This window comes from Oculina patagonica, chromosome 12 (assembly GCF_052425735.1).
Source record: "Oculina patagonica isolate OP01 chromosome 12, crgOcupat, whole genome shotgun sequence".
Taxonomy (NCBI): Eukaryota; Metazoa; Cnidaria; class Anthozoa; order Scleractinia; family Oculinidae; genus Oculina; species Oculina patagonica.
In genome coordinates, this window is record NC_135769.1 from 16,683,603 (window position 1) to 16,707,574 (window position 23,972).

Below are 23,972 nucleotides of genomic sequence, written 5' to 3' on the forward strand. Positions count from 1 at the left end.
GAACAAGAGTAGCCTGCGAGCAAGCTCTCTATTCGGGGCAACGTTAGCCTGTTCCAGGCTCTCGGTAGTTATGGGAGAGCGAGTAACGCGCGCGGGTGAGCGAGGAAATGAGCTCGCCTTCGTCCTCCCTCGTTTTTTTCTCGCTCGCCCGCGTTTTTTGCTTTCCCCTTCAACTACCGAGAGCCTGGAACAGGCTAGGGCAACGTAAATCTCTCTCTTCGAGATTCACGTTGCCCCCGAGGCCTGTTTGCAGGCTAGATCAGAACAAAAGGAAAATAAGGGGTTCTTGGGGCATCCTTCCCCGGAATATTTTTAAAACCATACATACTTCACTACCATTTAGTACATTTTGAACGACCTTGAGACCCATTTTTTAAAATGCTCTTCTCAAATCACGACGGCAAATATATAGACGCTTTTCCACTTGTTCCTGCAAAGTTTACTACTAAGAGGTTTTGCTTATCAGTCTGTGGTGCTTCTCGAGATAAACAATGTTTTCAGTGTAGTTTCTACTGTTTTCCAAGGGATAAGTTTTTTAGTTTGGGGGGGGAAACCTTTGAGGAATTTGTGTCGAGAAGCCTAAGAGAGTTAGAGCTTCAGTTCCTCTGTAAAGAAACCCAATTTAAAGCTGGGGAGTAGCCTGCGTACAGTCGTCCTCCATTTCCTTTGAAGCAACTACGCATGGCTACTGGTAGGTGACTCGAGCCTACAGTGGCTAAAGACAGTTTGATGAACGGTACTGTAATACAAATGTATGGTACACCGTATTTACTCGAATAAGCGCCGCGGCGCTTATTTAATTTTTCGTGCCCCAAGTGCGACGCTTATTTAAAATTTGGGCGCCACAAAGAATCTAATCTTCTGCCTAACATCGGCAGAAAAATAAGAATATTCAGCCTGGGCCAGAAAAACAGTATATTTTTATAGAAAAAAGAGTGTAACACTGAAATCAGGTGTAAATAAGGATTTTTCCGATCATGACGTCATCTTGTTAATTTGCCAGCGTTCTCGAACGGTAAATCAAGCAATAAACTTTAAACAGTGGGCCTCAGGAAATCTTTATTTGCCTGTGAAAAATTATCTTCGGTCGGAAGCTGTCAGAGATCGCCAATGTTTTCGTGTATTTAGCGAAAATCACCCCCTCCCTCCCTCCCCCAGGCATTTGACATTGCTCAACAGATTGTTTACTATCCCATAATATGTTTTACTATAAAAAGGTCGAGCAAGCTCTCCCCGTTCTTCTCAGTCGAACAAAGACATCACGTAAGTAGGGTGAAAGTGATAAGTTGAGAATCCATTTCTATCTGTAATCATCTTTCCTCTATAGAAGGGTTTTACGACTCTTCTAGAAACGATAATTATTCCTTTATGGTTTTAAGTAGTTTTTTGGTCATTTCTACCACGATTTGACGTTAAAAATGATACGGACTAGAGCTTCACTGTACACAAAATTGTAAGTGGCACGAGGGAAGCTAAAAGGTGTACTTCGCAAGAATTCGTAGTTGAGGAGATCAGTAAACGAGAACTGATATATATATAGAAGTCAAACAGCTTTGTCTGGTTTTGTAAAATGTTTTCATAACAGTGAGCTTAATGTGAAAATCGTTGAACTTTCCTCCTTCAGCAAATGGCGGATTCGGAACCAGCCGGTGGTGCTCGCGGAGGTTTTCGTGGAGGATTCGGCGGCCGTGGTCGTGGAAGGGGCCGCGGTCGGGGCCGGGGACGGGGTCGTGGAAGGGGGAAAGCCGAGGACAAGGAGGTAAAGATATAATTGTACGTGATTGCGATTGTGAAGTTGATATATTGACATGACGATACCCCAGCCACACGCTGTACACTAACTGGGATGACCAATAGCAATGATTATTGATCTATGATCATGTGAACAAACAAGTTTCAACCTTGACTTGGTAAAAAATACTGATTTATTTAATACCAGATAGGAGTATTTCACATTTTTTAAGGGGGAGGCACACACTAATGCATGGTGATTGCAACATGTTACCATACAATTCCAGTTATAAGCCCCAGTACTTTTGAATAAAAATCCCCCCCCCCCCCCTCCACTGCTGGATGACAGTACTGAACAGGGCTAAATGTTGCTTTATTATGACTTTTTAACTTGACAAAGTATTTCAATGAACATTATCGTGGCTTGTCTCGTACCATTTTTTTATTCTGCTTATAAGCCCCCCTGGATGTTAGCCCCTTCGTTTATTAGCCCACTTAAAACCCCTTACGAAGTTGTATAAGCCCAGGGCTTATAACCGTAATTTTATGGTATGCTAAATCACATTAATGTAATAGTGTGTGCATCAAATGATGCATTTGCCTCCAACACATGATAGAAAGAAAAGGTTTTATAAACATCCAAATCTCCTATTGGAAGGTCAATTCAGTTTTTTTGTTTTTGTTATTTCTCCTATAAGATTTATGGATCAATACTGAACAGTTATTGTATTCGTAACAAAAAATATATATCATAATCCACTTAGAAGATCTTGGATCTTCAGCTCTTGTCTGTGAACTAACAATCCATCTTAACTTTCAGTGGGTGCCTGTGACTAAACTTGGTCGCCTGGTCAAGGAAATGAAGATCAAAACTTTAGAGCAGATCTACCTTTTCTCACTTCCCATCAAGGTATTTATCATGACATAATTTTTGCTCAAGTTGTACTTGATAGTGATTGTATTCTCCATGTTTAATACATGGCCTTGCTTGTTATCTTAGGAGCATGAGATCATTGACTTCTTCCTTGGGGCTGCCCTGAAAGACGAGGTACTGAAAATCATGCCAGTGCAGAAACAGACCAGAGCAGGACAGCGTACACGCTTCAAGGCTTTTGTCGCCATTGGTGACAGCAATGGACATGTTGGTCTTGGTGTGAAGTGCTCCAAGGAGGTGGCGACAGCTATTCGTGGTGCCATCATCCTTGCTAAGCTGTCAGTCATTCCTGTGCGTCGTGGCTACTGGGGTAACAAGATCGGTCAGCCTCACACTGTGCCATGCAAGGTACGTTACTATCAATCAATCACTGCTCTTAACTTCTACTGCTAAAAAATGTTGAAGTGTCTGGTTTATTGAGGTCTTACTAATGAAAGTACATTTGTGCAATAATTTCAGGTGACAGGCAAATGTGGTTCAGTACGTGTGCGTCTGATTCCTGCACCAAGAGGAACTGGTATTGTGTCTGCACCAGTCCCCAAGAAGCTGCTTCAGATGGCTGGTATTGAGGATTGTTACACATCAGCTCGTGGACAGACAGCCACTCTTGGCAATTTTGGTAACAAATTTTGTGCACAATAATACCATAAATTTAGGTTAAAAGCCCTGGGCTTATACAACTTTGTAAGGGGGTTTGTGTGGGCTTTAAGTGGAGGGGTTTAATCTGGGAGAGGTTAAGGGGTAGAATAAGAAAAGACATTTTTTCAAAACAAGCCTTGGGAGTGTTAATCCAAATCCGTTTTTTAAGTTTAAAACGCTAATAATGCAATATCAACCCTGTTCAGTACTGTCATTCAGCAAAGGGGGGCTTATATCCGCGGGCTCATTACTTGTTTCCATGTAGATGGGCCTACAACCCGGGCGGGGGGGGGGGTATAAGCAGGGGGCTTATAACCGGAATTTTAGGGTCTTGTGACTTTTCTTTACCTTTTACACAATAATATAATTTGAATTGGCGTGGGTTTTTGTCTTACACACTTTTTTTGTTTTCAGCCAAGGCTACCTTTGCAGCTATCTGTAAGACCTACAGCTACCTGACCCCTGACATGTGGAAGGAGACTGTGTTTACCAAGACTCCATACCAGGAGTTTACAGACTTCCTGGCAAAGAATCACCCTGGACAGAGAGCCGTTGCCAAGGAACAACAACAGTAAAGCAAAACAGAGAAAGACTGAAATAAAGTCTCAAATGTAAAACAACCTTCTTGTCTGATGAATCTTGCTTATCAGCTGTTAACTATTCAGTGCCTCAAATGAATAGCTGTGATTGCAGTTGAGGCTGGGATAATATATATTTTTTTTGTTGAGAAGGTATGCGAATGAGGCGAAAGAGTCGACCAATGGTTACAACAATGCCGAATGTCCCTTTCGCCTCATTTGTATGTCAAACTGCTAGGAACTGCAATAACAGCTATAGACATCATTCCCCCCCCTCCCCCCCCCCCCCCCCCCCTCAACTTATTGCCACGCAGTGAAACTTAATTCACCCTCTGTATCGGCATAATTCTAATTCAGCCTTCTTAAGTTACAACATTTGGATTAAAATTAAAAATAAAATCTCAAACCACATGAAACCGGGCTCAGGATTCAAACCCTGGCCCGGGTCTTCTCTTATCTATATCTCGATCAAATATTCTCAATTAAATTCGGCGATGACTCTTGTTTTCGCCAGTAGAAGATAGTAAACCTCTGGAATGGGTAATAATGGCCGTGTGGAGGGGGGTGGCAGGATAATTGGTCGGGGAGGGGGTGTTAAAGCTTTTTTGTCCTGTCCATTGTGTTTACTGTATACCGCACAAAATTTTTTCACGAGTCGTCTTGGAGTGATTAGCCTGCGTCACAGACAAACTAAAACCCTGGACTATACCGAGGTTTTGTGACACGTCCGGCTGCAACGCAGGCTAGGACTGATAACCTCACTCCGACTCGCCTGCTGCTTTACATTACTGACTTCCAGCCAAGTGTGTTTTATTTCCGGTCAGCGTGATCCATGATATGAGAGAGGAAAATGCTGTTTTGGCTATTTCATTTCGATGTTTCGCTGTTCAGTATAAATGCCAATTAAAACTGGTGAAAAGGGCTCAAGTAAAGGTTCGAAGTTACTGTTTCATTGCTACAATTTTGTATGTTTCTTAATTGTAACAACAGGGGGGGAAACCCCCCCGCCAGAAACTTATGTGCTTGTTTTCTCTAAATACTCTATTAACCCACACCATGATTTTAAGTTCACTTATACCGGCGCACCAAAATTGTCATTGTCTCTTTTGCTTTTTCGTAACCTCTCCCATGCTATTCCGTCGTTGTTCGTTATTCTTTGTCTTCTTGGTTGGGGAGTTGCTTGAGTTCCCCTCGTTTCTTCCCCAGAATACCACTCCCTTTCCGGTTGTAGCAGGCGCGCCGTTCAATTGTTCGTTACCAGACTTCTCCGAGTTGTAACACACTGCTGAAACTTTGGAAATTTTGCTTGGTGGGGGAAAAATCGACAAATCAAACAATCGTATTTGTGTTGCTTTTGGCAGTGAAGCCAGCCATGGCAAGTGCCTACCAACCTACAACGGTTCAGAAGGAAGACAGGGAAAGCGACAGAAGTACGGGATTTTGTAACCCGTTCCACGGTCGAAGACATCAACATGACTTCGATCATGAACACGAAGCTAGAGAAGACAGCGACGAAGATCAACGGAACGATGGAGTGAATCAGTGGTAATTAAGCTTCCATTAATCGTTTTTACAATTCACAGTTAAGCTTGTTTTGGTGTTAAAAGGATAAATATTTGCTAAATAAAATATCGGGCATGATTATGGATCGTACCCAATTCAAATCCAGAATTAGAAACTGAACTCATCGGTTATGAAGTTTTCGAACAGAGCTTATAACTGCGAATCATTCCAAATTTAGGCTTATAAGAGTTTAAGTAGAATCACTTCTTGGTAATAGCAAATCCAAAATGCAGCTTCTTATAATTGACTTCTTAAATTTGCAGGTTGTTTGCGCGATGTGTGTCAAGGCAAAGTGCTCAAACCGAAGGTAGTAGTGCTGCCCCTTCTATGGCTGGCTCCGAGCATCATCTTCCAGCAACTACAGTAGAAGCGATGACTCCTAGCAAGCTGAACCGTGCACAAACACTTAAAAAGTGCGTATACCATTCACTGATAATATTTTTATTTGTAGATGTCGAATTGTTGTGGTTTGAGTATTGTTCTTGGAGTTGCAATATGGCGCTCACTAACAACCGTAGATCGGTAGGGGGGGGGGGGGGGGGGGGGGGATTTTTGGGGGGGGGGGGGGGGGGTATATGGAAAACATGTATTGGGATGTTGCTCACTTCCGGTGACACGAGTTTCCTAAGGAAAACGTTGTTCTTGTAGGTCAAAGGAAGGTTTCATTAACATCAAAACACGCTGTTGATACAGTTTTGTCGTTTAATAAACCTTAAAATCTCGATTATTTTCCATGAGGGATTTGCCAAATCGCGTGTCTGGTGTACATTTCTGTGCAATGTCATGTCACTGTCTTCGGCTCGGTGCTTGAGACAATATCTGTGCATACATTATTTTACCCGAGAAAAAAGGATATTGAACATAACAAAATCTATATCTATAAGAATATTGAACATAGGAAAATCTATTTACCAATCCGTCGTAAAAATGGCGTACGCGGGTCGGGGCTCCATTGCCTCGGGTACATCTGGTGTGTTTTACACACAACAGAAAATACACTTTGATGATTTGAGTGAACAAGAATATTACCCCGAATTCATTCAGTATTTGCAAGACAGAGGGCCTCCAAGACCCAGTATAGCCAGTACTAGTATTCCACGGATGTCAGCTAGAGCTAGCATAGCAAGTTTATCACACACTCTTAAGCGAGGAAAGAGGTAGGGGATTTTGCCTGAAGCAGTTTGTAGAGTCAAAAAGTTAATTAGGGAGACAATAATATTAGAATTATTGTTTGTCAGCTGCAGGATTTGATTTAGTGTTAACTAGTCTCCATAATTATCAGCGTTTATGTTGATGCAGAGGGGCGTTGACTCTTAATTATATTAGTAATTTGCTGAAGTGACTTAAAAATTGTCTGAACAAATTTTTATGGCAGTTATTTCACAATTAAGATCTTTTTGTTTACTCAAGAAGGTTAGTTACACCCACTGTGGGTCAGTCGATTGTGACTGAGTGTACTTAAAAGATCAAATTATGACAGTAATGCAATGGAGTCTGAGGGATAGAACATTGCCTGTGAAAAACAATGATTTATCCTATTCGTTTTGGTTTATTTTGGGAGCATTAAGTATATTTTTCCTTTACTTAGGAAAGTGCAACAAATATTATACTGTAGAAATATTATCTTTAAGAACATTTTAAAGATCACTGGCATACTAAAGGATAGAAAGTCACAAACGCAAAATATTTTAAGCCATTTGAATTGTTAATATTTTTATGAGGTTTCTGTATGGACCTTCACGATGCAATTTTGAACAGTAAATTTACTTCTCTTTTCCAAACAAAATTCAAAAATTACTTGTGCACTAATTTGAACATTTATTGCCAAAACTGTCATTTTATCTCTTAAAAATTTGTTGCCTTTATTTTTATGCATCTCTAGAGATGTCCATTTAACTCTTGTTTCATTTGATACTTGAGCTTGTAGGCAAAAAAATGCTGTCAGATCTAAAAAAATGTCCCAACTTGTGTCTTCATTTCAGCATGCACTTGCCAGCTTTGAAAACAAACATCACCTTAAAGTTTGTTATTGTGTTCCATTATGAGAAAACAGCATCTGTTGATCAATTCATGTCATGTTAATTTCCACTTGTACTTGAGTCTTTAGAACACTTGCATTTTCATTTTCCTCTGCTGAGGGCTTCGTTTGTCTTAAAGCAATTTTTATCTTGTGTTGTTATAAAGAGTAAATTTATATTAATAAACCTGCATGTATATGTTGAGTATGAGCAGTTTCCTGACTGTGATAATTATCTAACTGAAGTGGACACCTGTGGAAATTGACAGGGTTCTTATCTTCCTGTTTCGTTTGCTCGGACACAACGCAGTTTTAGTGTGTTAACAAAAATTAAGCTAATCTTGTGATCTCTGTTTATGCACTCTGAAATTCTTTCTCCCCTGACTTAGGGAAGTCAGCAATTTGACCCAAAAATACCTGGCTGATTTAATACATGGGAATACATACTACTTGAATCTGTTTAGCTTCTGGCTATTTGATTGGTTGTTCCTTGGTTTTAGGGTCTGCAAGAGCTCTCCCCCCAGCAATTTGTAATTTGCCAGTTCCCATTTATACCCAGGGACAGGGGGGTCTGACCTCCTTCTTTCCATACCTTTTACTCCCATTTCCCACCCCTTTCTTTAGTGGTTCCTGCCTCTTTGTCTGATACTTCCATTGCAAAATATAACATAACTTTGGATTTTTTTTTCAATGTCTCCCAGTTCCTGCTACTTTGGGAATCCTTCCCTCTCTTCCCCCACCTCCTGTACCTCTCCTGCCCCCTTTTCTCCCAGGCTCTGCCCCCCCCCCTGTCCCCCCCCCTCCACTGTTTAGCCCAAGAACAAAACACAAGGACTGACCCAACTCACACCTGATCCTGGGCCACTGGACAAACCATAAGCGTTAGAATTGGTGAAAGAACATGATTACTACCATCTACCTTTCAAATGGAAGAGTGATGTGTCGGGGAGTAGGGATGGTGCAGTGGTGAGAGTGCTCGCCTCCCACCAATGTGGCCCAGGTTTGATTCTCGGACCCAGCGTCATATGTGGGTTGAGTTTGTTGTTGGTTCTAGTCCTTGCTTCAAGGGTTTTTCTTCGGGTTTTCTGGTTTTCCTCCCTCCAACACTTCTAAATTCCAATTCCATCGGGAATCCAAAGGCCACAGGTATGTTAGTCGCAAGACTATTTAGTACAACCCTTAGAAATAAAGTCATTTATTTATTTTATTTGTTATTTTAATTCCACAGAAAGATAATTAAGGGTACAGAGGACTTCTTTGGCCTTGGCGACTGCGATGAATCACATGATCATCTTCAAAGGAAGTGGACCCAGAGAAAGAAACGCCACTACCATAAGCGTTATGGTGCTCTGGTTGAAGACCGAGAGGATGCTGTTGATAATTTCCCTCAGTCTGCCAAACGAGGAATGAGTGGAACAGGAAGTATTAGCAGCTATCAGAGCTCGCATCCACCTGACCCTGATCTTGTGCGGACAATGAGTAGACGACAATCAGTGGCTAGCATGGCCTGGAAAAGAGTGAAGAAAATTAAAGATGATCCTGGGGTACTTTCTGATGCTTGCTAGTTTTGTGCATTGTAGTAAATATTTCATGTTTTATTTTCCTCAGTCATGGTTTATATAGAGGTTGAAAAGGTTCAAAGTTTAACTCTGTGTTTTGTGCTGTTTTACTTTTGCTTGCCATAAACCCCTTGTCTTCAAGGGAAAATAACTATTGGGACAAGCTTATGATGTCATACTTTATACATAAATTTCATATTCATGCAAATATGTCTTCTGTTTAATTTAAAATGCTGTTATCGGTAGATATGACTTCTCAATTTAACATAAACTGTCAAATAAACAGTTCGCATGGAAGGCAATTGAAATAAAGATTGCATGAGAAATGATTGTATGATAATAAAAATGTCTTCACTAAAGCAGAACAACCTTGCTTGTTTTTCATATCATTTATCATGACAAGTCAATGGTATACTCTACAGACTTTTAAATCCCCTGGAAGGCCCCAGCCGGTCAGTACGTTACTTGAGGCAGGGAGGAGCTTCTCACCAGCTGTCATGTCGCAGTCGGAGACCGATGAAGTGGACAGCGCATTTCGTCTTGATGATGTAAGAAAAGTTCTCTTGTTTTTCATCATATCTGAAAAGTTATTTTGTAGGGTTTTTAAGTGATGACATCAGGCGAGTGGATCAGATCTGTACATTGAACTGTTTGTATGTTACATGTGATCAACAGCACCGAGAAATTGCTGCGTAAAAACCCTAAGCAAAATAATCCTGGAAGTATAAACGAATGAGACAAATTATATTTGATGAGTTCTATTAGTTTTAGTAACAGAAATTTATATTTTTTTTTAAATAAAGGGCCAGTCAACCCTCCAAGTTAAGACCATTTTAGTCGCCATGGCGACTAAAATTTTGGAGCTGGCGACTAAATTGGAACCAAAGTCGCCAGCCTGGCGACTAAAATTGAGAAGAAGGATGAAAGTGTAAGCTTAATTTAGCGACTAAAATTTTTCACTGGTGACCAAACCTGAGCAGTCGGTGGCCAAATGGCCACAAAGGAAAAAAATAAACTTGGAGGGTTGCCAGTGTAAACAATATTACAAGACAGCGTTTGACCTTGCTCTATCATTATATAACATATGGGATGTCATGCTATCAGATGATGTAACTTCTGTTGAACAATCATTCAACACAGACATTGTCAGCTATTTTTATTTCTGTTAATTTTTTGACAAATTTCCTGAGAATTATTTAAGACCCTCTTATGAAATGTCACTGCTTCTGCATGCATTGCATTCAGTGGAACACAGTAAAACAAGGTGTTTCTTTGGTGGATCCTAGTAGAAAACCCCTAGAATGATACACTGCAAGAACTGGAGATACCCCTGGGATCTGGTCAGTAAGAGTTTACATTTTATTTATTCCAGGAGCTTGAGCGCCGTGAAATTGACGACGAAGTCTTCTTTAATTTTGTACCTGAGAGACCAAAAAGAAGAATGGAGAAACCAGGTTTTCTGCCTGGAATCCAAGAGGAAGAGAAACCGCTCCCACCTGTTCCACAGGAGGCAAAAGATGAAGTCGAGGGACCCCCGTAAGTTGTTGTAATAATATAAATAAATAAAATAATTGCCATAGGCCCCTGTTTGGGTCAAAGTTTGTTCATTAGTTAAATCTGAGGGTTTTGTAGGAACAAGTTGTCTGTAAGGCACAGGTCACCGCTGGCATCTGACCAATATTTTAATACAAGGTACAGCTTAGAAGTTCTGCATGCTATATTTTTGTTCAATTTGCAGTCTCTACTGTAAGTTGCATATCATAAATTGAAACATCAAGACATGGAAACTTATTTATTATCATACAGTCAACTCTCTCTTTAGTTATCGGACACCTCTTTAAGACGGACACCTGGTTTTGTCCCATCCCTGCCATTTTTCAGTCACTGTCTAGTAACTAAACTCCCTATAAGATGGGCACTTCTCTAAGACTGACAGCGGGAGCCGGTGCCAACTGTGTCCATCTTAGAGAGAGTTGACTGTATAATTATATTGTAACTAACTCTAATAAATTATTTTAGGAGACCACCCCTTCGCAGCACTCGAGGACAGAGGATAAGAGATAGACCCCGTGTCAATAATGCCAACCGTCGTGAATATGGTAAAGGGTTGGCTGGTAGATGGTTAAACAGAACAATCAGGCGAAAACGTTTGACAAGCACTGTCAAAAAACAAATGGCAGCACTTTCTGATCATAGGTAAGACTCAATTTTTTATAAATGATTCTTATTTCATTGTCATATTGCATTTCTAAAGCTAAATAACATACACACAGACTCACAAATGTATATATCACAAGGCCCTAGGCAGGATCTTGCATGGGTGGGTGTGAGCACCAGCGTCTAGGGGGGTCTAGGAGTATTCTCCCTGGGAAATTTTGAAAAATCAAGTTGTTGACGTCCACTTTTCAAGCATTCTGAGAGTCATTTTAACCCTCACTCCCTGATTAGGCGGACCTTTGTGACCCATGGGTGGGTGTGGACGCACCCATTGCACCCCCTGCCTATGGCCCTGTATCAGTCTTCACATATTGTCACATTCTCGCTTAATTTTTTAAAAAAAAACTAGGGGAATTTTTGTGTTCTCTTGCTTGAAGCCAGCAATGTTAATCCAATTAGAATGTTACTTTAATTTAAATATTGAACTTTTTGAAGAGATAAAATTTGAATTAATAACTTCATTACTGACAAGAACATTTGACCAACTATTAATGTTATCATACTATATACTTGATGGCTTCTTATGTAATGTATTTTTTTTTTCAGACCTTTCTTTACGTACTGGATTTCATTTGTACAATTAATTGTACTCATTGTTGGGTTGGCTGTTTATGGATTTGCACCCATTGGTTTCACAGAGACAGAAAAACAACAAGTGGTAAGATAAACTGCACTTTATCAAAATAATTAATAATTAATTAAATTAAAATTAATTGTGCATTAATGGCTCTTAGAGCAGGCGTTTTATTTTGCGGGTCGCGTGAAGCGTGAAGGAGAGATAAACCGCCTGTAGACCGGTCGGTATAAAACGCAGACCATGCAGACTGCAGACGGCAGACTGCAGACCGGGCAGACCGTGCAGACGGTGCAGACCGTGCAGACTGAGTAATTTTTTTTTCTTCTTTTTTTACATTGTGTTTCACAAAACTTTTCACGAACGGTTTCCGAAGTTCGTTTGAAATTCGCGAAGTTCGCTACGAACTGTAGGGGGAATTTCATTATGTAGTTGTCAATCAAATTACGAACTTCGAAACGAAATTGTGAATTTCACGTGCAGCGAAGTTGAAAGTTTGAGGAGTTCGCAAGTTGAGAAGTTCGTCCAGTTTGTTTAATTTGGTGAAATGAATCCGTTCACGGTACAAGGAAAGGCAATTTCAAGTCCAGGAAGGCAGGAAATCATCTAAAGTTGGCTTCAAGGTCAAGAATTATTTTATTTAGCTTCCAGCTTGTTGAGTTTTCTTCTACTGTCAGAGAGCGCGTTACACTGTAAACATTGGAACATTTTAAGTTATAGGTAAAACGAACTGGTCGGATATAGCAGTTTATTTGTTAAGTTCAGGTTTCTAGTTCAATTTTATAACGTAAACAAATGCTTCGGTTGGTAGTTATGCTTTGGGAATACAGGGTTTTCTTGAGAAATCCCCCAAAAATTTTTACACTGTCCTTAATAATAAAATATATTAGTAATTCGTAAATAAATACACATTTCAATTGTTCCAAAGCAAGTGTTGTTTATTAGTAAAAAAATTTTTTAACCAAAGCTTATTTTTTTGCAAATATAAATTCTTTCAGAGGAACAGAGTTTATCACGAACAGACAGATGGCGTGACTTGCGTGTTGTGTAAACACAGAAGTATAACAACACGGAATTGAAAAGTTCTGGTTTTCCGTAGATTTTCCAAACTGATGTGTATTCAAGAAGGAAAACGTTTTTTTCTCTTTAGAAGATTTTTACGGCACACACAAACAGTATTTTTATATGTAAACCGGTTCATCTGTTGAAATTGTTTCCTTCGAAACTGCACACGGCAGAACTTGTAATCTATTTTTAGTCGGGTGTCGGGTGACATAGGGAAAACTCAGTTGTAACATTCACAAACCATTTTCAGGGCAGCCTTGCTTTTTAGTCCGTTGATGTCCTGCCTTACTGGACTTGGGATTGCTTTTTGCTGTACTGGGAACGGATTCATTTCACCAAATTAAACAAACTGGACGAACTTCTTCTCAACTTGCGAACTCCTCAACCTTTCAACTTCGCTGCACGTGAAATTCACAATTTCGTTTCGAAGTTCGTAATTTGATTGACAACTACATAATGAAATTCCCCCTAAAGTTCGTAGCGAACTTCACGAATTTCAAACGAACTTTGGAAACCGTTCGTGAAAAGTTTTGTGAAACACAATGTAAAAATAGGAAGAAAAAAATTACTCAGTCTGCACGGTCTGCACGGTCTGCAGTCTGCATGGTCTGCGTTTTATACCGACCGCCTGTAGACACACCATTGTTTATCCTCTTCCAACCATTCACCTGACGAACGGTTTGCGGTGATTGGCTGCTTTAAGCCACGTGATGTTAAATGTGTGAAAAAACAAAAAGGCGATCGAAGCGTTCGCTTCCGCCCTCAATTTGTTTCCGGTTTTGCGTGTTGAAGATTAAAGAAAAAACAAAAGGCACGCATCAAAGCATTATTAGAAAAGAAGGATGTTTTGGGTCTGCTACCGACGGCTTCGGTAAAAGCGTGATTTATCATTTCTTTCTGAGAACGACGTGTTAGTGAATGGTGGCGATACCGTAAGTGCCACAAGATTTCAAATCTACATTTGAATCATGTGGTGCCAATGACAAACAACAGAGCGCTCGATCAAATTAATGCAAGAAGCAAAACCTTTACAACACAGAATGTTTCTCTAAAACCAACATTTAACTTTCTTGAAGTAAAGTTACAACAGCCTTTGGCGAAGCCGGACAAAGATAAATGTGTCATCCGTGATAAGATCACATCTTGCAACAGATAATTATTATCAGCCGGGGCCGGCATCAATTAAATGTAAGTAATCTACATTTTCAGACTCTGTCCTTCCAGAACGAAAATTCTGAAGCCTACAGGGATATCTTGCAAATAGAAATGAGCCAAAACAGATTGAACTTGGCTGTTACTGTATTAATAACAAACAGTTTGAGAAGCTACAAGAAAATTTTTAAGTAATCCCTCATTTTTTTCAAAGTTAATTGAAAAGGGGAGTGCTTGATTTACAGAAGAAAACTGCATGTTTCTTTGTGTGTAGTAATTTCCATGTGTGCTGAGGGGTATAACAATTCTTGTCCACCTTGCTGTGGTTAATACACCAACCTTTTTTGGTTTTGATTGTAGGTGGAAAAAAGTGAGAGAGGAACGCTTATACCAACAAACATGGGCAGAAAAATTCCTGAAAACTTCTGGATTGGTCCTGACCAAGTAAGTTTGTTGAAATGTTTTAGTGGTTATTCCCATCTGGCAGTCAGAAAAAACTAAAGATTGTTAAATAGACCAGGAGATAAAATATTTAGGGACCCCATCCATGTCCAATACACCTGATCCGTGGTGGGTCGTCAACGATGGTGACCACCTGTCACAGATCTGTGAGTCACCAACTTCGTGACGATCCAAGATGGATCTGATCAGTCAATAACAAAGTAAAGTTGACCTGTTACAGGTCACGAGACACCAAAAAATGTAAAACAACAGAGTGAATGTACTACATGTATATACCTTGATCTAAAAGAATGTGGCCACAAACATTCATATAAGTGCATTATAGCATGTGATTGCAGAATAACGGGACACCAAACATACAAACCAAGCGATATACTAAATATATATACCTCATTCTAATAGATTGTGACCACAAAACATCCATATAAGTGCGTAATAACACGTGATCGCGGAACAATGGCACACCACACAAACGACTGTGAATGAACCAAGCAATATACTTCATGTTTATATACCTTGTTCTAAAAGAATGTGGCCCCAAACTTTCAATTATGTGTGTAATAACCTGTGATTGCAGACTAGCGGGATACACAAACAACTGTGAAACAACATAGCAATATGCTATATGTATTATTATACCTCGTTTTACAAGAATGTGACCACAAACATTCGCATAAGTGTGTAACGACACGGATCGGGACACCAGACAAACAACCATGAAACAACCAAGTGATATACTACATAACCTTATAAAACGAATATTTTGAAGTCTCTCACGAAATGACTTCCATTGATAGATCGCTACAGATGAGTCGTGATGATCTACATTGACAACCTGTTATGGTGTATTGGACATCATTATTTTGCACCTTTGTATTTATCATTAACATTTTAACAAAAGTTCCACCAAACTTACCTGTAACATAAATTTTTGCTTGGTTTTGTAGGCAGGTTTGATCAAAATGGGAGCTAAGTTTGCTCCTTGCATGCGCAGTGATAAGCGACTACAAGAGGTGCTTGCAGACGATAAGACATATGAGAGACAGACAGGGTGCTGTGTTAAATCTGATAATTCAGGCTGTATCACAACATCACAAAAAGAGTGCTCAGTAAGTTGTGTTCTTTTTTTCTTTTTTTACAACACAAGCGCACCACTACTTACAACAGAAAAGCGCTACTTCCAACACAAATGCATGCTTTTAATTACAATATTTGACATTACTTACACTTACAGTACAGTACTAAAAAAAAAGGTAAAGTCTGTGTACGTGTCCAAGCCAAGTGGCCCATACAGCCGGAGCTTATCCCGGTTTCCGTAGCATTAATTGACTAGGAGTATTGCTACTCCCCCCTGGATGGGATGCTAGTCCATTGCAGGGTCACCCCCAGCAGTAAATTAGCCGGTACCCATTTATACACTTGGGTGGAGAGAGGCACTGTGATAGTAAAGTGTTTTGCCAAAGAACACAATTTTGGAAGCAGAGGCTGGAGCATGCTACTATATCTGTTATTTTGTTATTTATTTGATCAGGGAAAATTTATTATTATCAGGGAAATCTAAAGTCAGGGAATTTTAAAAACTGTTGTCTGTGACAACCATTTCATATATATCTCTTTGGTATTTGTCCAAACGGCTTTCGAGCAAAAGAAAAACTGGTTTCAGAAATTATTTGAAACTGGATTCTATACAAATGGTGTATTTCACTCCATGTCATGTGAGTAAGTGTCTCCAGGGTAAATCTTACAAGTCTTGTTTGTATAACCTGTCAAACAGGTAGCTAGATACCATTCCAAAAAAATAGGGCCCCAATGGGTCCATGTGTTTTGCTGCTAGAGCAAAGTCTTAGGGAACATGTTGATGAAAGACAAGTGAGTCGAGATTGAAATCCAACGTCTTTTATTGTCTGTCACTTGTGTGCAGGTTAATAATTGCACTATATTGTAGTCACTTTGTGTTAATTCAATCCTGATAATTTTACTGATCAATGTTATGTTGAAATCAAAGACAGCAAACATAATTTAATTACTAGTAAGTTAACGTAATGTCTGACATGATTGTCTCTTTGATAAAAAACAGTAACTCTTAACATTATAAAAAAATCTCAATGAACTCAATGTGATTCTTTTAGTGGCGTTATCTCACTGGTTACCGTTAGTTGTATTTGGAATCATTGTCACAATGGTAGCGTTTTAACAACAACGAAAAAGACAGAATCTATTGACCTTATAAGAACTCAATGTGATATATTTATTAGTGACAAGACAGTGGTTCTTTAACCACTTTCACCCAAATTAAACACTGGAACAACTAACTCTTAACAAACTTGTTGTGTCACCCTGAGTTAAATATGCAAAATTCAGAAATTATAAATAATCGCACGCGCACCGGCGTACAACAACAGAAAGACGGCGTTGAACGTAACGCAAAGTTCATTTTGAAAGCGAAAGTTTACAAATAATTATTATCATTCGTCAGTCATCCCTTCACGCATGAACACTCGTCGAATTTCAGTGTCTTCACAACAAGATCGGAAGATCGATAAGGACCAATTTTTGATTCTGCGAAAGTTCGTTTTCTTAAAGTTTTAGAAATTTGTGAAGTTGGAGGATTCACTGAGGACTGCGTAGCCGAAGATGCAGTGGCTCGCTGGACATCAAATTCTATTTTTCACGGCGTTTAATTAATCTTCACAAAATAAACATGTGGCGCCAGCGCGTCTGGCAGTCAAAAATTCATTTTTCAAAAAACTTTCCCTTTCCAGCTATTTTAGCGGGGCTTATACTATAGTACCTACCAGTCAGTCGTAGAAAAGCTGAAATTTAAGGATGAACTGTTTATTAAATGAAGACCGTATTATTTTTTAATAACTAGTAAACAAACTGGTCGCCACGCAATTAAACACGAACTGACGAATGTTGCATCTGATGCAGTGAATCTGGTGAATGAGAACTTCCTTTAATATTTCTTTGTTTTCGACGGTGTACACCACTGAATAAGTTTCTTTCCCATTGTGATGTTACTAGTATTAATTCGTTTCTAGCTGTCTTTTATATAGCTCGAATACAGCTACAATTAGCGGTGCAGCCTACCAGCATGGTATATTCCTTTCCAGCTGTCTTAGCGTGACAAGTTACACGTTCATACATTTTATTTTAAAATATGAAGTTCAGAGTTAATACAGTACTAGTATGCTGTAGACAGTGTAGACAAGGTGAGGGTAAGTTTATTTTCAAAGCGAAAGTTTACAAACTGTGCACTAACCGGTCCTTTGGAGAAAATATTTATGACCTTCGGCGAGGTTCCAAGTCTTCGCTCTTTTCGTAAATGATGAAAACTGCAGAATAATTTTCTCATAAAACTGGAGTGGTCGCGCCACAGTTTGTTTTCTTTCCCAATGCGATATACTTTTAAATCGGTTTTCTGTTTTCCAACGTGTCCAACGTGGTTTGCGTTCGAATACTTTGGCCCGTAACTTCGAATGCGATCAGCGCTACGGTTCATTGGTTTCGATTTTGTTTGTTCATGGATTTGATTGACATCGGTAGTTCAGATTTCTCCTCTGTTACGGCACTTACACCTTACGGCACTTACACCTTACACCTTACGGCACAAACTTCAGCTCTCAATGTGTTTTGCTTGCAGCCATTGCGGCTGCAGCAAAACACAAAAACCATGAATATAATTTGTTTTCAATTTCAGGAAGCATTTGCCTACTTTCACAAGTATGTCAAAGTGGACAATAAGACAATTAGAGTTGTCTGTGGACAAGATCCATCGTGAGTATTAAAAAAGCCATCATTCTTCGTCAGTTTTAGTAGTAAGTAAGAACCTTTACTGTCAGGAATACAAATTCTAGTGTATTACAGAACTGGGGACACTAAAACAAATGGTAAAAGTAAAATAATCATAATTTAAATTTTTTGACAATTAAAATTTACGAAATGTTGTTTATTAGAAAGAAGAAACCTAGCCTGAACATGCAATCGGATTCTATCCGCGCGAAACTGTTTGTGTAAAACAAATATGTTAATGAAACATCACACCTCTAACCGCATATATAACACTGTTGAACCGTTATTTAATTTGTCACTTGAAAATGATGTCAGGATGACATCGAAACGTTGTGTCTTACTGCCGCTTATTTTTATTGTCAAATGTTTATCAAAATTTAGTCTTATTCGAATAATTTAAATTTCTTCTAATTTCCTCTTATTTGCAAGAATAAAAGAAAAATAATAAAATAGGGAAGGTACGTTTTTCTTGGGGGTGGGTGGGGAGGGGGCTCAGTGAAAGCAGTTGATTTTCTGAGCTGTGCTTGTTACTTAACTTGGTAACATTTCTGATTGCTGCAGCTTGTTCATTGTTTAATAGGACGTGTCTAGAATCCACTCCACCAAGCGATGAGTGGAACCCAGTAGACATCACCACATGGCCTGTAAGTATTGTTCATCTATAATTTCTTTGTATTTAATAATACGTTGAAGCTGTAGTGAGAGAATTCCAAATGAATTCCAGAATGAGCTCTTGAAAGCGGTCACATGCTAGAACAATAGAGGCTGGTCGTTTACAGCAGAGCTTTTAGCATACTTCACTTCACTTACTTTTACCTTTACTTTGTTTTACTTTACTTTACTACTAGAGCATTCGAAAAGAATTGGGGTTCCACAATGGTGGTCATAAGGAGGGCTTCGACTCTTGACGATGATGATGATGATGATGATGATGATGATGATGATGATTATGATTATTATTATTATTATTATTATTATTATTATTATTATTATTATTATTATTTGACTCTATATGATTAACCTTATTGGTAGCTTGCTTTTCTTTGTGATAAAACTCAAAATGCCCCCTCTCTTTGATTCTTTCTTATTATTTCAAATATTAGACGTGTAAAAAATCGAAGCAAAATTTGTTGCCTGCTGATTACCCACACATGACGTGCGACATCCACGGTCGTCCATGCTGTATGGGCAATGAAGCTATCTGCAAAATTGTCAGCAAGGACGAGTGTGATTTTTTTGGCGGCAGATACCACGAAAATGCTACACTATGTTCTCAGGTAAGTCGCATACCTCACTCTAGAAACAGCTAGCAGACTGGACACTAGCTCCTTGGCCAATTAGAGTCAACAACTGCACATGAATTCAACACCTGATAAGACGATTTTGAAAACACATGCGTAATGTTTAGAGGAGGCCTCATGGCACTCGGGCTTGGTGGAATAGGCCATTTTCGAGTTACCCTTTGCCTGTTTCAAAGCGAGTCTAGGTGCGAAACCCCACTCATATGAAAGTTTCACCTTCATGTCCATTTTCATGCAAACCAAACTCATTTTTATTTGAATGGTTTCGCATGTAGACTCGTTTTGACACAGAGGCAAAGGTTACGAACTCGGAAATGGTTGTCATTAACAAATCACACAAGATATCGGTTAAACGTGACTTGAATGCATTGAGTCACGCACTTTTCTAGTCTCGATTCTAGTCTCCTTCGCAGCCGTTTTTCGTGTCGTCACGCAACGCTCCTGTGGGCAGGAGCGTTGCGTGACGACATTCACTCTGTAAAAGAACAACAATAAAGTAAACCCCTTATGATGGTGAATCAGAGATTGTCTGAGAAACAGAACCACCCTTGTTTGTAGGCCCGGAGGTTTAACGAGAATTATGGTAGAGTTTGAAGGACATGTCACGCAAGGCAACAGAAGTGCTAGTCTCCTTCACAGCCGTTTTTAGTGACTGTACATAATATTTTCCATATTTTTCCCGGCAGGTGGATTGCCTGAGCGACACTTGTGGAATGTTGGATTTTCACCGCAAGGAACAGCCGGATCAAGTGTATCGGTTTTGGATGGCAATATTTGCACATGCTGGGTAAAGCAACATTTTTTGAACATTTGTATTTAACAACATACCATAAAGAACTACTTACAGCGAACTACATACCGTGCATAACTAGCAGAAGAATTAGGTTACAATAATTTAGGAGCTACTGGTACATCAAGAGAGAGAAAACATGTACAGTACAATACGCTACTTACAGTAGACTACATTTAATATGTTACACAATTGAGTTGTACTAGATAGATAATAAGTGGAAGCTATAATACATTACTCAAAATAAACGTTTTTGTTTGACATTTTTTTTTTACTAAAATAATTTTCTGTAGATAACTTTATATGGGTCTCAGTCTCTTAAATTTGAAGAAGACTGCAATAAAAAAAGTCATAAGCTTGCTCAGGTTTTGCTGTCAAAGAATCGCCACAATAAATTGCATCTTTAAACTGTTTTGGGGGGTAAACCAACATAACCGTACAGTGTTCCCTCGATTATGCGCTATCCTTTGAATAATCGCCCACATAGAATCATGAAATTTAAAATATGAACCCACCACTTCGGACCACTATCCTTCAAAGGCAGTCAGGATAAATGTGTTAAGTAAGAGAAGGAGGAACTGCTCCAAGTTTTTTCGCCAAAAATAAAATTGTCTAAAAATAAAGCCAGATCGATTATTGATCAAAAATGATCAAAAAAACGCGCAAGTGCAGTTTGCCTTGTTTTGTAGTTGTTCCTTCTAACTATAAGACTCATTTTTCCCGGTAATCAACCCAATCCTGCATGTTTTTTTTTTTTTTCAGAATCATTCATCTTGCCTGCACCTTCATCTTTCACTTCACCATCATGCGTGACCTGGAGAAGATGGCGGGCTGGCTACGGCTGTCAATCATTTATATCTTTAGTGGGATTGGTGGATACCTGTACAGTGCAATACTCCTTCCTTACCAAGCAGAGGTAATTCACTTTTTTTATTGTCTTTTTCCTTTTGTGCTTATAAAAAATACGGTAGACTTCTGAAAAATAAACCCCTTCTTTCTCTTCATCCGAAATGTTAGGCTAACATTAAGGCTTTCCTATTTTGATTATAATCTTCTCGTGTGGAGCTTGTTTTGTATTTTTTTATATCGTTCCTGAAAGTACGCTTTGAGATAAGGAACTTGTGTTCATTTGACGATTTAGCGCTTGTTATGTGTATTATATCTGATATCGTAAATTCAGGGCTAAAACGTTTCAGGCGTTCCCCGCACTTGGTATCGCGTGGTAAACCCGCTAAACTAAACAATTTGAGACGCAAAACAGTTCTACAGGCGTCTCTTAGCATACTGCATGGAAGAGCGTAGGTCGCTTTTGTTCGTGAAGGGGGCGTATGAAGTGTTATACTCCTGGGAGGGGGTCCTCTAAAATATTTTATTCGGGAAGACTCCGCTTCGAGGTCCAAACCCTTACCTTTTTGACCATTTTTGACAGAAATTGTAACCCTTTCATATGCCTCCGAAAGAAAATGATACTCCTTTCACAAGTCTGCAGTAGAGATACTGCACCTCTTTTCTAAACTTCTTACTTGAATAACCCCATAAAATACTTAGATGATTCAACCGTTCGGTGCGTCTGTTCGAACAGTTTTCCCTACCTTTTTCTTTACTTCAAACGTGAAATTTCCACCCTTTTATTTTTCTCCAGCCTGAAAAAGGCAGATATGTCCAGGATTGAACGCTAATGAGATGCACGCTCTTCATGACAGGCATCACAAAGTGTCCTCTTTAATAAAAGTTCACAAAAACACACCAAAATCAGTAAAATATGAAGTAATACACCACTTTCATAATGGCGGCCAATTTATTTATTCTTTTAAATGTATGTTAATTAGCCCTACTGGCCTCGTTTTAGAGTAAAAATTCTTTTGAATTTTTCACATGCTGACGAGGCCAGTAGGGCTAATTAACATACATATAAAAGAATAAATAAATTGGCCGCCATTATGAAAGTGGTGTATATAGAAATGTCAAATAACACAGTCAAACATAATAATAAAATAAACATGAAGTACTCATTAAACATTACTTGCGTTCAATCCTGGACATAAGTGGAAAAAGGCACCCCTTTCGGGCGTAGCCTCCCCGCATAGTTCACCATAGTGATTACCCCGGGGGGTTGTGCCTTGCCTTTGATTATTTTCAGTTCTATTTCTTATTCTCCCATAAACACCTTAATTTTTTCAGACACAAAATCCCTTCCCACTACACGACCAACCACAATATTTGAAACCCAAACTTTCTGCTGCCCATGACACGTTTTCTCTTCGAGTTTAGTTTGTTTTATTTGTTTGCTGTTTGTTGTATAATTAAGGCTTTACTGTTTTTAAGTTTTTTTTTTAAGTTTTCTCCGTATTACTATTATTATTGTTTTAATTTGTGACTTTTATCTCCGCAGGTTGGTCCTTCAGGTTCCATCTTTGGTGTGGTCGCCTGCTTGTTCGTTGAACTGTTTCAGAGTTGGCAGATCATAGCAAGACCATTCACAGCTCTGTTCAAACTCTGCGGAATAGTTCTGCTTCTCTTGTTTATAGGCCTGCTACCTTACGTAGACAACTTCGCTCACATGATAGGATTCTTGTTCGGGTTCTTGCTCGCCTTCATCTTTCTTCCGTACGTATCGTTTGGCGAGTTCGACAGGCGTCGGAAGCAGATTCAAATTATCGTGTGCTTCGTGCTGGTTATCACACTGTATGTGGTAGGATTTTTGGTGTTTTACATCAGTCAAGATGCTGGATGTAATGGCTGCGAGTATTTAAATTGTATTCCCTTCACCCCTGATTTCTGCAAGCTTGGCGGACAAAATCTACAGTCGAGGACACAGACACAGAAACCATCTTATTAGATTCAAAGAGTCGAGATGACAGTGTATTCTGGGTGTTACTTTTTTTGAAAGAAAACGATTCCTTTACTGCTAGCAAAGAGTATTTGGTTTCAACAAAAGAGTGAATTCAAAGACACGTGACTCAGGTGTTGCTTGGAGACAGCACTTTTTCAACCCGTGCGTGGTTTCCACGGTAACAGCACGTGCACTGAACAGCATGCCGGCGGATGCATGTAAATATGTATGCTAGAAGTTGACGTGTTTTGCTGGGACAAACACCAAATTGTAACCAGGAATAGATCGTTTGTTGCTTCACAAACATTTTTCACATTACCTTGTAACTCAAATAAAAAATAAAACTAGCTAGGTTTTTAAGGTCATGAATGCGTGTAGAATTTTTAAAGGCATGTTCTCATTAAAATGCTTACGGACAACTTCGTTCCCAGGGTCTCTCTGGCTTACAGACTCTTGTTAACATAAACGGTTGGGACCAGCGAGCATTGCAATTCCTCTCCGTGATACTTGGCTCGTTTTAGCAGTCATATTTGTAAATATAAAAAGCAACTTTTGTAAAACTTCTGTATATAGTTTAGTTTGTCACAATCTATTTGCCTTCACGAGCAGAAAATGTGATCTTGCGTGACGTGAGCTGACCTTTTACATTCGAAACATTTTGTCAAAAATGAATTAAATATAACATATTAATAGACCTGTAAGTCTGCTCTTGAACCGTAAAAAGTGTTTTAACGTCAGTTTAAAGACAGTCGACAGTGGATCACA

At 39.2% G+C, this 23,972-nt stretch overlaps 2 protein-coding genes across 3 annotated transcripts; both read left to right on the top strand.

Annotated features, from left to right (window-relative positions):
• The first annotated feature begins 1,235 nt into the window (after positions 1 to 1,235).
• Positions 1,236 to 3,924, top strand: LOC144632478 (small ribosomal subunit protein uS5). The gene is made up of 6 exons (XM_078491147.1): positions 1,236 to 1,263; positions 1,625 to 1,759; positions 2,552 to 2,641; positions 2,732 to 3,013; positions 3,125 to 3,284; positions 3,719 to 3,924. Exons 2-6 carry the CDS (start codon positions 1,628 to 1,630, stop codon positions 3,877 to 3,879), a joined length of 825 nt encoding a protein of 274 aa, XP_078347273.1. The 5' UTR covers positions 1,236 to 1,263; positions 1,625 to 1,627; the 3' UTR covers positions 3,880 to 3,924.
• A 1,183-nt stretch (positions 3,925 to 5,107) lies between these two features.
• LOC144632399 (inactive rhomboid protein 1-like) lies at positions 5,108 to 23,901 on the top strand. 2 transcript variants are annotated; one of them, XM_078491042.1, is made up of 15 exons: positions 5,108 to 5,427; positions 5,709 to 5,858; positions 8,691 to 9,006; positions 9,444 to 9,569; positions 10,394 to 10,557; positions 11,041 to 11,217; positions 11,785 to 11,896; positions 14,390 to 14,473; positions 15,439 to 15,600; positions 18,192 to 18,268; positions 18,864 to 18,927; positions 19,387 to 19,560; positions 20,271 to 20,371; positions 21,137 to 21,290; positions 22,767 to 23,901. In XM_078491042.1, exons 1-15 carry the CDS (start codon positions 5,255 to 5,257, stop codon positions 23,211 to 23,213), a joined length of 2,481 nt encoding a protein of 826 aa, XP_078347168.1. In that variant the 5' UTR covers positions 5,108 to 5,254; the 3' UTR covers positions 23,214 to 23,901. The 2 variants fall into 2 exon arrangements, with proteins under 2 accessions (XP_078347168.1, XP_078347167.1); XM_078491041.1 differs by lacking the exons at positions 5,108 to 5,427; positions 5,709 to 5,858 and adding an exon at positions 6,353 to 6,602.
• Positions 23,902 to 23,972: the final 71 nt, after the last annotated feature.

What these genes read in the sequence shown, in the direction of transcription:
- LOC144632399 (XM_078491042.1), top strand. Translation starts at nt 5,255, where the DNA reads ATGGCAAGTGCCTACCAACCTACAACGGTTCAGAAGGAAGACAGGGAA. An exon ending in GATGAAGTCGAGGGACCCCC is followed by an intron (nt 10,558 to 11,040) that starts GTAAGTTGTTGT and finishes AAATTATTTTAG; the next exon opens with GAGACCACCCCTTCGCAGCA. An exon ending in TCTGGATTGGTCCTGACCAA is followed by an intron (nt 14,474 to 15,438) that starts GTAAGTTTGTTG and finishes TTGGTTTTGTAG; the next exon opens with GCAGGTTTGATCAAAATGGG.
- LOC144632478 (XM_078491147.1), top strand. Translation starts at nt 1,628, where the DNA reads ATGGCGGATTCGGAACCAGCCGGTGGTGCTCGCGGAGGTTTTCGTGGA. An exon ending in TTTTCTCACTTCCCATCAAG is followed by an intron (nt 2,642 to 2,731) that starts GTATTTATCATG and finishes TTGTTATCTTAG; the next exon opens with GAGCATGAGATCATTGACTT. An exon ending in AGCCACTCTTGGCAATTTTG is followed by an intron (nt 3,285 to 3,718) that starts GTAACAAATTTT and finishes TTTTGTTTTCAG; the next exon opens with CCAAGGCTACCTTTGCAGCT.